This window comes from Nansenia antarctica (genome assembly GCF_963989245.1).
Source record: "Nansenia antarctica genome assembly, chromosome: 11".
Taxonomy (NCBI): Eukaryota; Metazoa; Chordata; class Actinopteri; order Argentiniformes; family Microstomatidae; genus Nansenia; species Nansenia antarctica.
The window spans coordinates 16,973,893-16,990,480 of record NC_137681.1 but is presented as its reverse complement, the minus strand read 5'-3'; the positions used below and the strand labels follow the sequence as shown (position 1 = coordinate 16,990,480).

At 45.2% G+C, this 16,588-nt stretch overlaps 1 protein-coding gene across 1 annotated transcript; it reads left to right on the top strand.

Moving 5' to 3' along the window:
• Positions 1-249: 249 nt before the first annotated feature.
• On the top strand, positions 250-13,186 carry LOC308167891 (inverted formin-2-like; the record flags this gene model as incomplete). Its single annotated transcript, XM_080542369.1, has 3 exons — positions 250-522; positions 9,669-11,861; positions 13,139-13,186. The coding sequence occupies exons 1-3, from the start codon at positions 298-300 to the stop codon at positions 13,184-13,186; spliced, it is 2,466 nt and encodes an 821-aa protein (XP_080398495.1). The 5' UTR covers positions 250-297.
• Positions 13,187-16,588: the final 3,402 nt, after the last annotated feature.

Genomic DNA, 16,588 nt, shown 5'->3' with positions numbered 1-16,588 from the left:
TGTGCATTGGCCATTGAGATAATATAGAGATATTGAGATATTGAAAGTACTGGGATTCATCTTAATTATGTATTTTCCAGTTTTGGATATACTGCCAATGCTGAGGTAGGTGTGGGATGCATTAAATGCTAATCAAATGTTGGTGGAACAACAGTCACAGTCACTTTCTGTAAGATTTCCCAAACATCAATACCTATGTTGTGTGTGCGTGTGCGTGCATATGTGCATGTGTGTTTATGTAACAGGGAGACTGAGGACCTGGACCTGAACATCCAGTGTGAGGCCTTTGAGGATTCCATGGCCGAGGATGCGGAGGAGATGGAGAGGGTGTACGGAGGCATCGACATGAGCAGTCACCAGGAGGTCTTCACCTCCCTCCTCACCAAAGTGAGCAGCTCCCCAGCCTCTGTCCAGCTGCTGTCCATCCTGCAGGCTCTGCTGCTGGTGGCTCCAGGACGGGGAGACGTGTGGCTGACCCTGGAGGCCCTGGCTGTCCGTGCCACTCTGCTGGCCCACGACTCACAAATGGACTCCGCTGAACGTTTGATGGAGCGCCTGCTCTCTTCCAAGAGACAACAGATCTCAGCCAGTCCCAAGACCAAGACCACCAACAGGGCAATCCAGACAGACTTGCTCGGCAGCACAACCAACCAATCAGACATGGCTTCCGTAACTCCCCCTCCTCCCCCTCCTCCCCCTCCACTTCCTGCTGCTACCCCAAACCCTCCTCCTCCCCCACCCCCACCCCTGCCAGGCACCACTTATGGTGCACCCCCACCACCTCCTCCTTTACCTGGGATGCCACCTCCTCCTCCACCACCTCTACCAGGGATGGGGCAGGGAGGTCCACCTCCTCCCCCTCCCCTGCCTGGTATGGGCCCCCCACCTCCCCCTCCCCTGCCTGGTATGGGCCCCCCTCCCCCACCACCCCCTCCCCCAGGTATTGGAGGAGGTATTATTGTGCCCCAGAACGCTCCTCTCCCCAAGGCCAGCCGCTGTCCCACACTGCGCATGAAGAAGCTCAACTGGCAGAAGCTGCCCTCCAGAGTGGTGTCTGAAAGCCAATCCATGTGGTCGTCAGTGCAGTCTGATTCCCTGGAACCTGACTACTCCAGCATTGAGGAGCTCTTCTGTCTGCCAGTGACTGACTCAAAGGCCAAAAGTACCAACACTACGGTCAAACGAGAGCCCAAAGAGATATCCTTCATTGATGCCAAGAAAAATCTAGATTTGAACATATTCTTGAAGCAGTTCAGATGCTCACATAAAGACTTTGTAGCTATGATCCAAAATGGGGACCGTTCCAAGTTTGACGTCGAGGTGCTGAAACAGATGCAGACGTTACTGCCGGAGAAACATGAGATTGAGAACCTCAAGTCATACCAAGGGGAGATAGAGAAGCTGGCCGGTGTGGATCGGTTCTACCTCGAGCTCCTATCAGTTTCATGCTACACCATGAGGATCGAGTGCATGCTTCTCTGTGAGGAGACCCCTTCTGTGTTAAAGATGCTGCAACCCAAAGCTGAGCTGCTGGACGCAGCCTGTGAGAGTTTGAAGGAGAGCACCCGCCTTCCAAGTTTCTGCAAGCTCATACTTGACATTGGAAACTTCCTCAACTATGGGAGTCACATAGGCAATGCAGATGGCTTCAAGATCAGCACCTTGCTGAAGCTCACAGATACCAAAGCCAACAAGTCCCGTATCACATTGCTCCATCACATCCTGGAGGAGGCGGAGAAAACCCATGCTGACTTGCTGAACCTTCCGGATGATCTAGAGATCTGTGAAAAGGCTGCTAGAATAAATGTGGATTCTATTCAGGCAGAGTCGAGCTCACTGGTCAAACGGTTGAAGGGTTCTGAGAAAAAAGTGTCCTCTTCTTCTCAGGAGGATATCAAGCAGCAGTATCTCACTGCTATGAAGGGGAACCTGGAGGCCTGTGAGAAGCTGCAGGAGCTCTTTGCCTCCATCAAAAAGAAGAAGGAAGAGCTAGCAGAGTATCTGTGTGAGGACACGTCCCGCCTCTCACTAGAGGAGCTGTTCAACACCATCAAGACCTTCAGAGGACTCTTCCTTAAAGCAATCAAGGAAAACCAGACCTGGAGAGAGCAGGCCATCAAGGCAGAGAAGAGGAAGAAACAGCAAGAGGAGGATGACGCCAAGAGACCGAGGGGGGAGAACGGAAAAATAATTCGTAAAGCCCCCCCAGTCCAGGAGGAGGGCTGCATCATGTTGGACCACCTGTTGGCTATGATGAAGGGCAATGCACTAAGGAAGACCACCAGGGCCCAGGCAGACAGGGGCAGCCTGCCCTCTAATGACAAGAAAAGGGATAGCACCCAGCCTGAACATGCCAAGCTTGAGCGATCATCAGCCGTAGATACCCAATATGGCATAGAAGTGGACAAGGTGGCATCAACCATTCAGCAAGGATCGCAGGACAGACTGCCACACACAGGGGAGTCCACATCAGGCCTTCCAACAGGACTCAAACTGGATTAATCAGAGACCATCGCCCCCCTCAATCCTGGATTGGATCCCCTGCTCAAGGAGGGATCTTCAGAGAGAGATGAGGGCATCAGTGGCGGCTCCTGCCAAATCTCTCAGGGGGGGCAATTGTTGCGTTGATGGTTAAGGTGACACGTTCAAGGGTAAATTCACCTAAATCAGCGGGCTTAAATAAATTGACTCTCACAGCCAAAAAATAAATAATAAAAATAAAAAAAAGCTCTTTGGTCTTGCCCATTGTGGAGAGGTTGGGGTCTGATTGATTGAGTGTGTGGAGTGTGTCTTTTATAAAGGTAACGAGTTCAAACTGGTGCAGTTAATACAGGTAATGAGTGGAGAATAGGAGGGCTTCTTAAAGAAAAACTAACAGGTCTGTGAGAGCTGGAATTATTACTGGTTGGTAGGTGATCAAATACTTATTTCATACAATAAAATGCAAATTAATTATTTAAAAGTCATACAATGTGATTTTCTGGATTTTTGTTTTAGATTCCGTCTCTCACAGTTGAAGTGTACCTATGATAAAAATTACAGACCTCTACATTCTTTCTAAGTGGGAAAACCTGCAAAATCAGCAGTGTATCAAATACTTGTTCTCCCCACTGTAGTTACCGAAATAAAACACAGATCAAAAGATTTAATGTACGATTCAAGTAGCCGATGTCCTTGACAACTGGTAAATGTGGTGGAGCAGGATTTAGCTTCTCTGAGGAGTTAAGTAGAGAGAGCAGCCTGTGGCTGTGGAAAGGATTGGGCTTAAATTGAGGATACACTAAAACGTGAAACTGACAAGCGCCAAAAAAGCTCCCCTGCCAGTTCCTGCCAACAGAGACTTGTTGAGACCAGCGTGCAGGGGGTTGGCACGGGTTCACACCGAGGCTGGTTGAGGCAGAAATCGAAGGACGTCGTGTGTTTTTATATTCCTCATTCGATTCCATGCATTACAATAAGCCTGTCCACCGATTTTCTACCTCCATGGTTGGAACCACGAGACTAGACACTACATGGTCATGGATGTGCCTAGGGACACAGCAAGCATGACCAGGGAAAGTTGTCTCCACAGGACCTGAAGCACAAAGCACCAATTCAGTTCAAGAAAAGAGAAAGAGTAGAGAAATGTATGCTTGTTACACAGAAAGTGTTAAAAAATAAAACTGACGTCATAATCTGCCCTCTAGGGCCAGCATCAGGTGCAGATCAAGCGTCAAGGGGGTTACTATCGTTGAACAGAGAATAGTGGCTTTAAGATGGCACAGACAAGGCTCGTCTGAAAGTAAAACATCAAAATATCGAGGGCATTAGTTATAAGTTACCCCTAATGGGCCAGCATCAGGTGCAAATGAAAAGTAACATTATTTTAAAAAAAATATTGACATACGGTCACTGAGTACTGCAGAGTACTATTTTTGTTGCTTTAATAAAGGCTGGCAGTCTTTAATTTAACTGTTGTTGGTGTGGACTATATACTGGGGAGGTATTTGAATGAATGAATGGTCTTTATTGTCATTGCTACAGTACAGGTACCAAACAACGAAATTTAGGAGGGGTGGCTCCCCTGGTGTTAGGAAGAAAAAAAAATATATATATATATAATATTCAGGGGTCAAAAAATGTATACAAATATCGGATCGGTATCGGTATCGCCGATACCCGAAGCCCAGGTATCGGTATCGGTATCGGTAGTGAAAAAGTGGGATCGGGACATCCCTAGCTAAAATGTTGTCAGCGTTCATGGACCAAATTGGATGTGTCGATCCATGGCGCTTCCAATTTCCTCACGATAAAAAATTCTCGTTTTTTTCACACGTCCACCATTCGTATAGCAGAATTGATTACTTCTTTATAGACAGAACACTACTTCCCTTTGTCAAAAACGTAGAATATTCAACCATAATTGAATCTGACCATGCCCCAGTACTATTGGATCTGTCCTTCCCACTTAACTACTCTGACCGCGCTCCATGGAGACTTGATACCACACTACTAACAGATAAAGAATTCTGCCAAATGATTTCAACTGCCATAGACAATTTCTTGGAAACCAATAGGGACGACACTGTTTCTCCCTCCCTGCTCTGGCAGACCCTTAAAGTAGTAATAAGGGGGGACATTATTGCATACACATCTAGGCTGAACAAAGCTAGGAGGCAAGAACAGGAGCAACTTCTCAACTCAATGATTGACATAGATCATCAATACTCTGACTCTCCCACCCCGGAGCTTTACAAAAATAAGCTGAATCTCAAAGCCAAATACGAGTTATTAACATCCGATAAGACAGAACGTATGCTGCTGAAATCACGAGGCTTTGTTTATGAGCATGGGGAAAAGGCTGGTAGAATGTTAGCGCATCAATTAAAATGTAAATCCTCTGACCAACAGATTCCACAAATTAAAAGAGAAAATGGGGAGCTTACAACTGACCCCCTCGAAATCAATGAGACTTTTAGGGCATTTTATTCCAAATTGTACACTTCTGAGGCACCCAATGATGATACCAATATGCAACATTTCTTCACAAATTTAAATGCCCCTGTTATCAACCCTGTTCATAAAGCAGAACTTGAACTACCCTTCCAAGACACCGACATTTATAATGCAATCACAGCTATGCAAAGTAGTAAGGCCCCGGGCCCTGATGGATACCCCATCGAATTCTACAAAAAATTCTCAACCAAATTAACTCCGCTCATCTTAGAAATGTTCAATGACTCAATGGATAATGAGGCCCTGCCACAGACGCTAACAGAGGCATTCATAACCCTTTTACCGAAACCAGGGAAAGACAGAACGGAGTGTGGTTCACATCGCCCCATCTCGCTGCTCAACAGCGATGTCAAGATATTAGCTAAAGCACTCGCCCGGCGTCTAGAGTCCGTCACAGACGAGGTGATCTCCCCTGATCAAACTGGCTTCATGCTGGGCCGCCACTCATTCTCTAACATCCGAAACCTTCTAAATGTCGTACATTCTCCTACGTCCGAGGAGGTACCTGAGGTGGTTCTCTCCCTGGATGCGGAGAAGGCTTTTGACAGAGTGGAGTGGGCGTACTTATTTGAATGTCTGAAAGCTTTTGGCTTTGGACCCACTTTTATTGCATGGATCAGACTACTATACTCATCTCCTAAGGCAGGGGTCGGCAATTAGGTTTGGCCTCGGGCCAATTTTTTTTTGAGCCACTAGATGGCGGGCCCGAACATAATCAAAGGCTAATTTAAGTAATTGATTGTTTTAAAATGTGACACGTTCTAATGCTTTGACTTTTCTTTCGACTGTACACATCGCTAGTCAACTAACACAGCTTGTTTTGTGAACCTGCTAACAATGTAAAGTAGTGTTCTAGTTAACTAGGTAGCTGTCCAATCCATTATGTTGCAGTATTTTGGCTTGATTAGCGAGTTTGTGTTGTGATTCTCAACAACGTTGAAACGTAGTTTCACACTTTTCCATATTTTTGAATAATAAATGTGTGGACTGACGATGTAGCGTAGCCTAACTTATTCTAATAATTATGTAACAGTTTCATTCTGATAATTATTCCCCCCTCCTCCCAGACAAGGTCACATTATTATTATTGGATTGGTTGTTTGCGTGCCGGGTGAAGTTAGCCAAACATTTAACCTGCTAGCAAGAGAAACATAATGTCACTCTCCAAAGGTCTAAAGAGGAAAGTTGACGGTGGAAACAGGGCATTTAAAGAGGAATGGACAGCGAACTATACGTTCATCCTACCTGGTTTCATCAATGCAAAGCCGTTGTGAGAGACATTTTCCGTGCTCACAATGTTCCCTTTCTATACGCGAGTCGTCCTTTTCGTCAATGAATGCGATAAAGACGCACGAGAGGAATCGATGGATGCATAAAAACCTTGAGAACTGCCTGTGGATTAAAGTGACGTCAATATCACCAGATATCAAGCAAATACTGACCGATGGGAGATGCTTTTTGTTTGCGCCGATTTTGTTTTCAATGTTTTTCAGAAAATTAAACAGAATTTGCGTTGTTACTGTTCATATGTGTGTTGCAGTCACATATACGTAAACATTACGTTTGAATGCTTACTGAGCTCGTGTTATTTTGTTCAAACCACACACGGTATGTCGGCTATTTCAGCACCGTGACGCGTTGTCCACCTGCTTATGATTCACTCTGAGGGGTTCAGCGTCAGTGCGCTTCGGTGCACCTTGCTGCCTGATTGTCTGTCCCTGTGTCATTCACTCTCAACATGGATAAAAGTACAATAAGCATTATTCAGGTGGAGTTCGATTCTCTATTCGGACATTATAGGCGCTATATGTGGGACTGTCGGTCCGATATTATTATAAAAAAATAAAAAAAATAAAAAATAAAAAGTGGATTCTCAAAATAATCTGCTGGGCCAAATATTATTGGTGACGGGCCAGCAATGGCCCACGGGCCGCCTATTGCCGACCCCTGTCCTAAGGCATCGGTAGTTACGAACGGGAAACGCTCCACATTTTTCTCATTGTCGAGAGGGACACGCCAGGGGTGCCCGCTGAGCCCACTCCTATTCTCATTCGCCATCGAACCTCTGTCTATCATGTTAAAATCTTCTCCAATAATAAATGGAATTTCTAGATGGGGGAAGGAACACAAGGTGGCGCTATATGCCGACGACTTACTGTTGTATGTATCTGAACCGGTGCAATGCATTTCCCATATAGTTCAGATGCTGCATAGATTTGGTAGCTTTTCGGGATACAAGATCAACCTCACTAAGAGCGAATGTTTTCCAGTGAACAACCTAGATCTCGCAATCCCACAATGTGACTTGCCCTTCCATTTGTCTAAATCTGGCTTCAAATATTTGGGAATTAATATTACACGGTCCTTCTCTAAACTACATGAAAAAAACTTCACGCCCCTTGTTAATAAATTAAAAGATGATTTACAGAAATGGAGGTCCATTAATTTATCACTGGCAGGGAAGATCAACTGTATTAAGCATTAAGATGAACGTTCTACCCCGATTCCTCTACCTTTTCCAATGTCTCCCTATATTCCTCCCAAAGTCCTTCTTCTCGTCCATAGATAAGTCCATATCATCTTTCATTTGGGGGGGGTAAAGTCCCTAGAATACAGAAAAGACTTCTACAGCGACATCGGTCCCAGGGCGGACTGGGCCTACCAAATTTGCTTTATTATCACTGGGCTGCCAATATTCAGAAAATCATATACTGGGTCCATTCACCACAGCCGTCTTGGTGCGAAATAGAAAATGAGTCATGTCTTTCAACATCCCTCTCCGCCTTGATTACCTCCAAACTCCCTCTATCTGCCCCACACTACACCTCTAACCCTGTTGTTGTTAATACATTACGAATATGGTCACAATTTCGACGCCACTTTGGTTTAAAAGATTTCTCCAACCTAGCCCCTATCTGCAATAACCACCTTTTTGTCCCCGCCAGAATAGACAATGCTTTCGCCTTATGGAAAAGACTCGGTCTCTCCAAATTTAAAGATCTCTATACTGAGGGCGTCTTCTCGACCTTTAATCACCTCTCTCAAAAATTCAACCTTCCCCGCTCAAGTTATTTTCGATACCTCCAGGTCCGACATTTCATTAAAAGTTTGGATCCAAACTTCCCAAATGCACCACAACCTTCTGCTATAGATGATATCCTCCAAATTCCTCCCAATCTAAAAGGCCTAATATCAAGTATTTACTCTAGCATATCATCCCTCGGAGACACTTCCCTCCACAAAATTAAAGAGAAATGGCAGGAGGAGCTAGGGGACGTAATACCCGATGACTCCTGGACTGAGGCTCTGACGAGAGTTAACGGGAGCACATCATGTGCTAGACTAGGCGTAATCCAATTTAAGGTCTTGCACCGAATTCACCTTTCCAAATCTAGGCTAGCCAGAATCTATCCTGACGTGGATGAGAATTGTAGCAGATGTCATAACGCTCCGGCAACGCTAACACACATGTTTTGGTCATGTCCCTTATTATTTGATTATTGGTCAGCAGTTTTCAGGACCCTCTCACAGGCACTAGATCTGAACCTGCAACCTAACGCCTACTCAGCTATCTTTGGCATAGCGCCAACTGACCAACAGATTATTAACAAGCATAAAGACATTGTGGCATTTGCCACTCTACTTGCTCGACGGAGGATTTTGCTTTGTTGGACATCCCCCAAACCACCGAATTCCTCCTTATGGTTGACTGACCTTATGCTTCACTTGAAACTTGAAAAGATTAAATATACACTTAGGGGGTCCAAAGACCGCTTTTATTTCACCTGGAACCCAATAATATCCTATTTCAACAAACTAAAAACCCTCCCTGACAATGCAAGTGCGCTGGATGCTGAGTGATGACATATGTTGTGAATCTATTTATCAGGATAAACCCCTAGAGATACATCATCTCGTTCTAGAGAGGGACATATTACAATCATAACAGACATGGTATCACAGACCAACACGACCATCTCATCTATCCTCACTTACAAATGAATTGCACTTTATTTCTCTTTATCTCTTTGATTACTTACCTGTACTGTCTTCATTACCTATCACCACTGTTATTATTATTATTATTATTTATTGTTGTTTATTTATATCCTTCGTCCTGGGATGCACCACTTGGGATTTTGTGGGGGGGGGGGGGGGGGGGGGTTGGGACATGTTTGTGTTTTGTGTAAAAACAAACCAAAACTGAAAAGTATTATTTTTGTATATCTGTAACATCTCAATAAAAAGAAAGTAAAAAAAATATTTAAAAAAATAAAATAGAAACCATTAGACAAGGCGTTTTCAAGGCAAGCTCTTCTGTGTCAGGCAATTTAGAATGTTGAAGTTTTTCCAATTGTCCCATTGTGATGCAATAAGAAACTATTACAACATTTGCAACATTTGACAGTGCTACAAAAACACTGTGTGCATTGGCCATTGAGATAATATAGAGATATTGAGATATTGAAAGTACTGGGATTCATCTTAATTATGTATTTTCCAGTTTTGGATATACTGCCAATGCTGAGGTAGGTGTGGGATGCATTAAATGCTAATCAAATGTTGGTGGAACAACAGTCACAGTCACTTTCTGTAAGATTTCCCAAACATCAATACCTATGTTGTGTGTGCGTGTGCGTGCATATGTGCATGTGTGTTTATGTAACAGGGAGACTGAGGACCTGGACCTGAACATCCAGTGTGAGGCCTTTGAGGATTCCATGGCCGAGGATGCGGAGGAGATGGAGAGGGTGTACGGAGGCATCGACATGAGCAGTCACCAGGAGGTCTTCACCTCCCTCCTCACCAAAGTGAGCAGCTCCCCAGCCTCTGTCCAGCTGCTGTCCATCCTGCAGGCTCTGCTGCTGGTGGCTCCAGGACGGGGAGACGTGTGGCTGACCCTGGAGGCCCTGGCTGTCCGTGCCACTCTGCTGGCCCACGACTCACAAATGGACTCCGCTGAACGTTTGATGGAGCGCCTGCTCTCTTCCAAGAGACAACAGATCTCAGCCAGTCCCAAGACCAAGACCACCAACAGGGCAATCCAGACAGACTTGCTCGGCAGCACAACCAACCAATCAGACATGGCTTCCGTAACTCCCCCTCCTCCCCCTCCTCCCCCTCCACTTCCTGCTGCTACCCCAAACCCTCCTCCTCCCCCACCCCCACCCCTGCCAGGCACCACTTATGGTGCACCCCCACCACCTCCTCCTTTACCTGGGATGCCACCTCCTCCTCCACCACCTCTACCAGGGATGGGGCAGGGAGGTCCACCTCCTCCCCCTCCCCTGCCTGGTATGGGCCCCCCACCTCCCCCTCCCCTGCCTGGTATGGGCCCCCCACCTCCCCCTCCCCTGCCTGGTATGGGCCCCCCTCCCCCACCACCCCCTCCCCCAGGTATTGGAGGAGGTATTATTGTGCCCCAGAACGCTCCTCTCCCCAAGGCCAGCCGCTGTCCCACACTGCGCATGAAGAAGCTCAACTGGCAGAAGCTGCCCTCCAGAGTGGTGTCTGAAAGCCAATCCATGTGGTCGTCAGTGCAGTCTGATTCCCTGGAACCTGACTACTCCAGCATTGAGGAGCTCTTCTGTCTGCCAGTGACTGACTCAAAGGCCAAAAGTACCAACACTACGGTCAAACGAGAGCCCAAAGAGATATCCTTCATTGATGCCAAGAAAAATCTAGATTTGAACATATTCTTGAAGCAGTTCAGATGCTCACATAAAGACTTTGTAGCTATGATCCAAAATGGGGACCGTTCCAAGTTTGACGTCGAGGTGCTGAAACAGATGCAGACGTTACTGCCGGAGAAACATGAGATTGAGAACCTCAAGTCATACCAAGGGGAGATAGAGAAGCTGGCCGGTGTGGATCGGTTCTACCTCGAGCTCCTATCAGTTTCATGCTACACCATGAGGATCGAGTGCATGCTTCTCTGTGAGGAGACCCCTTCTGTGTTAAAGATGCTGCAACCCAAAGCTGAGCTGCTGGACGCAGCCTGTGAGAGTTTGAAGGAGAGCACCCGCCTTCCAAGTTTCTGCAAGCTCATACTTGACATTGGAAACTTCCTCAACTATGGGAGTCACATAGGCAATGCAGATGGCTTCAAGATCAGCACCTTGCTGAAGCTCACAGATACCAAAGCCAACAAGTCCCGTATCACATTGCTCCATCACATCCTGGAGGAGGCGGAGAAAACCCATGCTGACTTGCTGAACCTTCCGGATGATCTAGAGATCTGTGAAAAGGCTGCTAGAATAAATGTGGATTCTATTCAGGCAGAGTCGAGCTCACTGGTCAAACGGTTGAAGGGTTCTGAGAAAAAAGTGTCCTCTTCTTCTCAGGAGGATATCAAGCAGCAGTATCTCACTGCTATGAAGGGGAACCTGGAGGCCTGTGAGAAGCTGCAGGAGCTCTTTGCCTCCATCAAAAAGAAGAAGGAAGAGCTAGCAGAGTATCTGTGTGAGGACACGTCCCGCCTCTCACTAGAGGAGCTGTTCAACACCATCAAGACCTTCAGAGGACTCTTCCTTAAAGCAATCAAGGAAAACCAGACCTGGAGAGAGCAGGCCATCAAGGCAGAGAAGAGGAAGAAACAGCAAGAGGAGGATGACGCCAAGAGACCGAGGGGGGAGAACGGAAAAATAATTCGTAAAGCCCCCCCAGTCCAGGAGGAGGGCTGCATCATGTTGGACCACCTGTTGGCTATGATGAAGGGCAATGCACTAAGGAAGACCACCAGGGCCCAGGCAGACAGGGGCAGCCTGCCCTCTAATGACAAGAAAAGGGATAGCACCCAGCCTGAACATGCCAAGCTTGAGCGATCATCAGCCGTAGATACCCAATATGGCATAGAAGTGGACAAGGTGGCATCAACCATTCAGCAAGGATCGCAGGACAGACTGCCACACACAGGGGAGTCCACATCAGGCCTTCCAACAGGACTCAAACTGGATTAATCAGAGACCATCGCCCCCCTCAATCCTGGATTGGATCCCCTGCTCAAGGAGGGATCTTCAGAGAGAGATGAGGGCATCAGTGGCGGCTCCTGCCAAATCTCTTAGGGGGGGCAATTGTTGCGTTGATGGTTAAGGTGACACGTTCAAGGGTAAATTCACCTAAATCAGCGGGCTTAAATAAATTGACTCTCACAGCCAAAAAATAAATAATAAAAATAAAAAAAAGCTCTTTGGTCTTGCCCATTGTGGAGAGGTTGGGGTCTGATTGATTGAGTGTGTGGAGTGTGTCTTTTATAAAGGTAACGAGTTCAAACTGGTGCAGTTAATACAGGTAATGAGTGGAGAATAGGAGGGCTTCTTAAAGAAAAACTAACAGGTCTGTGAGAGCTGGAATTATTACTGGTTGGTAGGTGATCAAATACTTATTTCATACAATAAAATGCAAATTAATTATTTAAAAGTCATACAATGTGATTTTCTGGATTTTTGTTTTAGATTCCGTCTCTCACAGTTGAAGTGTACCTATGATAAAAATTACAGACCTCTACATTCTTTCTAAGTGGGAAAACCTGCAAAATCAGCAGTGTATCAAATACTTGTTCTCCCCACTGTAGTTACCGAAATAAAACACAGATCAAAAGATTTAATGTACGATTCAAGTAGCCGATGTCCTTGACAACTGGTAAATGTGGTGGAGCAGGATTTAGCTTCTCTGAGGAGTTAAGTAGAGAGAGCAGCCTGTGGCTGTGGAAAGGATTGGGCTTAAATTGAGGATACACTAAAACGTGAAACTGACAAGCGCCAAAAAAGCTCCCCTGCCAGTTCCTGCCAACAGAGACTTGTTGAGACCAGCGTGCAGGGGGTTGGCACGGGTTCACACCGAGGCTGGTTGAGGCAGAAATCGAAGGACGTCGTGTGTTTTTATATTCCTCATTCGATTCCATGCATTACAATAAGCCTGTCCACCGATTTTCTACCTCCATGGTTGGAACCACGAGACTAGACACTACATGGTCATGGATGTGCCTAGGGACACAGCAAGCATGACCAGGGAAAGTTGTCTCCACAGGACCTGAAGCACAAAGCACCAATTCAGTTCAAGAAAAGAGAAAGAGTAGAGAAATGTATGCTTGTTACACAGAAAGTGTTAAAAAATAAAACTGACGTCATAATCTGCCCTCTAGGGCCAGCATCAGGTGCAGATCAAGCGTCAAGGGGGTTACTATCGTTGAACAGAGAATAGTGGCTTTAAGATGGCACAGACAAGGCTCGTCTGAAAGTAAAACATCAAAATATCGAGGGCATTAGTTATAAGTTACCCCTAATGGGCCAGCATCAGGTGCAAATGAAAAGTAACATTATTTTAAAAAATATATTGACATACGGTCACTGAGTACTGCAGAGTACTATTTTTGTTGCTTTAATAAAGGCTGGCAGTCTTTAATTTAACTGTTGTTGGTGTGGACTATATACTGGGGAGGTATTTGAATGAATGAATGAATGAATGGTCTTTATTGTCATTGCTACAGTACAGGTACCAAACAACGAAATTTAGGAGGGGTGGCTCCCCTGGTGTTAGGAAGAAAAAAAAAATATATATATATATAATATTCAGGGGTCAAAAAATGTATACAAATATCGGATCGGTATCGGTATCGCCGATACCCGAAGCCCAGGTATCGGTATCGGTATCGGTAGTGAAAAAGTGGGATCGGGACATCCCTAGCTAAAATGTTGTCAGCGTTCATGGACCAAATTGGATGTGTCGATCCATGGCGCTTCCAATTTCCTCACGATAAAAAATTCTCGTTTTTTTCACACGTCCACCATTCGTATAGCAGAATTGATTACTTCTTTATAGACAGAACACTACTTCCCTTTGTCAAAAACGTAGAATATTCAACCATAATTGAATCTGACCATGCCCCAGTACTATTGGATCTGTCCTTCCCACTTAACTACTCTGACCGCGCTCCATGGAGACTTGATACCACACTACTAACAGATAAAGAATTCTGCCAAATGATTTCAACTGCCATAGACAATTTCTTGGAAACCAATAGGGACGACACTGTTTCTCCCTCCCTGCTCTGGCAGACCCTTAAAGTAGTAATAAGGGGGGACATTATTGCATACACATCTAGGCTGAACAAAGCTAGGAGGCAAGAACAGGAGCAACTTCTCAACTCAATGATTGACATAGATCATCAATACTCTGACTCTCCCACCCCGGAGCTTTACAAAAATAAGCTGAATCTCAAAGCCAAATACGAGTTATTAACATCCGATAAGACAGAACGTATGCTGCTGAAATCACGAGGCTTTGTTTATGAGCATGGGGAAAAGGCTGGTAGAATGTTAGCGCATCAATTAAAATGTAAATCCTCTGACCAACAGATTCCACAAATTAAAAGAGAAAATGGGGAGCTTACAACTGACCCCCTCGAAATCAATGAGACTTTTAGGGCATTTTATTCCAAATTGTACACTTCTGAGGCACCCAATGATGATACCAATATGCAACATTTCTTCACAAATTTAAATGCCCCTGTTATCAACCCTGTTCATAAAGCAGAACTTGAACTACCCTTCCAAGACACCGACATTTATAATGCAATCACAGCTATGCAAAGTAGTAAGGCCCCGGGCCCTGATGGATACCCCATCGAATTCTACAAAAAATTCTCAACCAAATTAACTCCGCTCATCTTAGAAATGTTCAATGACTCAATGGATAATGAGGCCCTGCCACAGACGCTAACAGAGGCATTCATAACCCTTTTACCGAAACCAGGGAAAGACAGAACGGAGTGTGGTTCACATCGCCCCATCTCGCTGCTCAACAGCGATGTCAAGATATTAGCTAAAGCACTCGCCCGGCGTCTAGAGTCCGTCACAGACGAGGTGATCTCCCCTGATCAAACTGGCTTCATGCTGGGCCGCCACTCATTCTCTAACATCCGAAACCTTCTAAATGTCGTACATTCTCCTACGTCCGAGGAGGTACCTGAGGTGGTTCTCTCCCTGGATGCGGAGAAGGCTCTTGACAGAGTGGAGTGGGCGTACTTATTTGAATGTCTGAAAGCTTTTGGCTTTGGACCCACTTTTATTGCATGGATCAGACTACTATACTCATCTCCTAAGGCAGGGGTCGGCAATTAGGTTTGGCCTCGGGCCAATTTTTTTTTGAGCCACTAGATGGCGGGCCCGAACATAATCAAAGGCTAATTTAAGTAATTGATTGTTTTAAAATGTGACACGTTCTAATGCTTTGACTTTTCTTTCGACTGTACACATCGCTAGTCAACTAACACAGCTTGTTTTGTGAACCTGCTAACAATGTAAAGTAGTGTTCTAGTTAACTAGGTAGCTGTCCAATCCATTATGTTGCAGTATTTTGGCTTGATTAGCGAGTTTGTGTTGTGATTCTCAACAACGTTGAAACGTAGTTTCACACTTTTCCATATTTTTGAATAATAAATGTGTGGACTGACGATGTAGCGTAGCCTAACTTATTCTAATAATTATGTAACAGTTTCATTCTGATAATTATTCCCCCCTCCTCCCAGACAAGGTCACATTATTATTATTGGATTGGTTGTTTGCGTGCCGGGTGAAGTTAGCCAAACATTTAACCTGCTAGCAAGAGAAACATAATGTCACTCTCCAAAGGTCTAAAGAGGAAAGTTGACGGTGGAAACAGGGCATTTAAAGAGGAATGGACAGCGAACTATACGTTCATCCTACCTGGTTTCATCAATGCAAAGCCGTTGTGAGAGACATTTTCCGTGCTCACAATGTTCCCTTTCTATACGCGAGTCGTCCTTTTCGTCAATGAATGCGATAAAGACGCACGAGAGGAATCGATGGATGCATAAAAACCTTGAGAACTGCCTGTGGATTAAAGTGACGTCAATATCACCAGATATCAAGCAAATACTGACCGATGGGAGATGCTTTTTGTTTGCGCCGATTTTGTTTTCAATGTTTTTCAGAAAATTAAACAGAATTTGCGTTGTTACTGTTCATATGTGTGTTGCAGTCACATATACGTAAACATTACGTTTGAATGGCTTACTGAGCTCGTGTTATTTTGTTCAAACCACACACGGTATGTCGGCTATTTCAGCACCGTGACGCGTTGTCCACCTGCTTATGATTCACTCTGAGGGGTTCAGCGTCAGTGCGCTTCGGTGCACCTTGCTGCCTGATTGTCTGTCCCTGTGTCATTCACTCTCAACATGGATAAAAGTACAATAAGCATTATTCAGGTGGAGTTCGATTCTCTATTCGGACATTATAGGCGCTATATGTGGGACTGTCGGTCCGATATTATTATAAAAAAATAAAAAAAATAAAAAATAAAAAGTGGATTCTCAAAATAATCTGCTGGGCCAAATATTATTGGTGACGGGCCAGCAATGGCCCACGGGCCGCCTATTGCCGACCCCTGTCCTAAGGCATCGGTAGTTACGAACGGGAAACGCTCCACATTTTTCTCATTGTCGAGAGGGACACGCCAGGGGTGCCCGCTGAGCCCACTCCTATTCTCATTCGCCATCGAACCTCTGTCTATCATGTTAAAATCTTCTCCAATAATAAATGGAATTTCTAGATGGGGGAAGGAACACAAG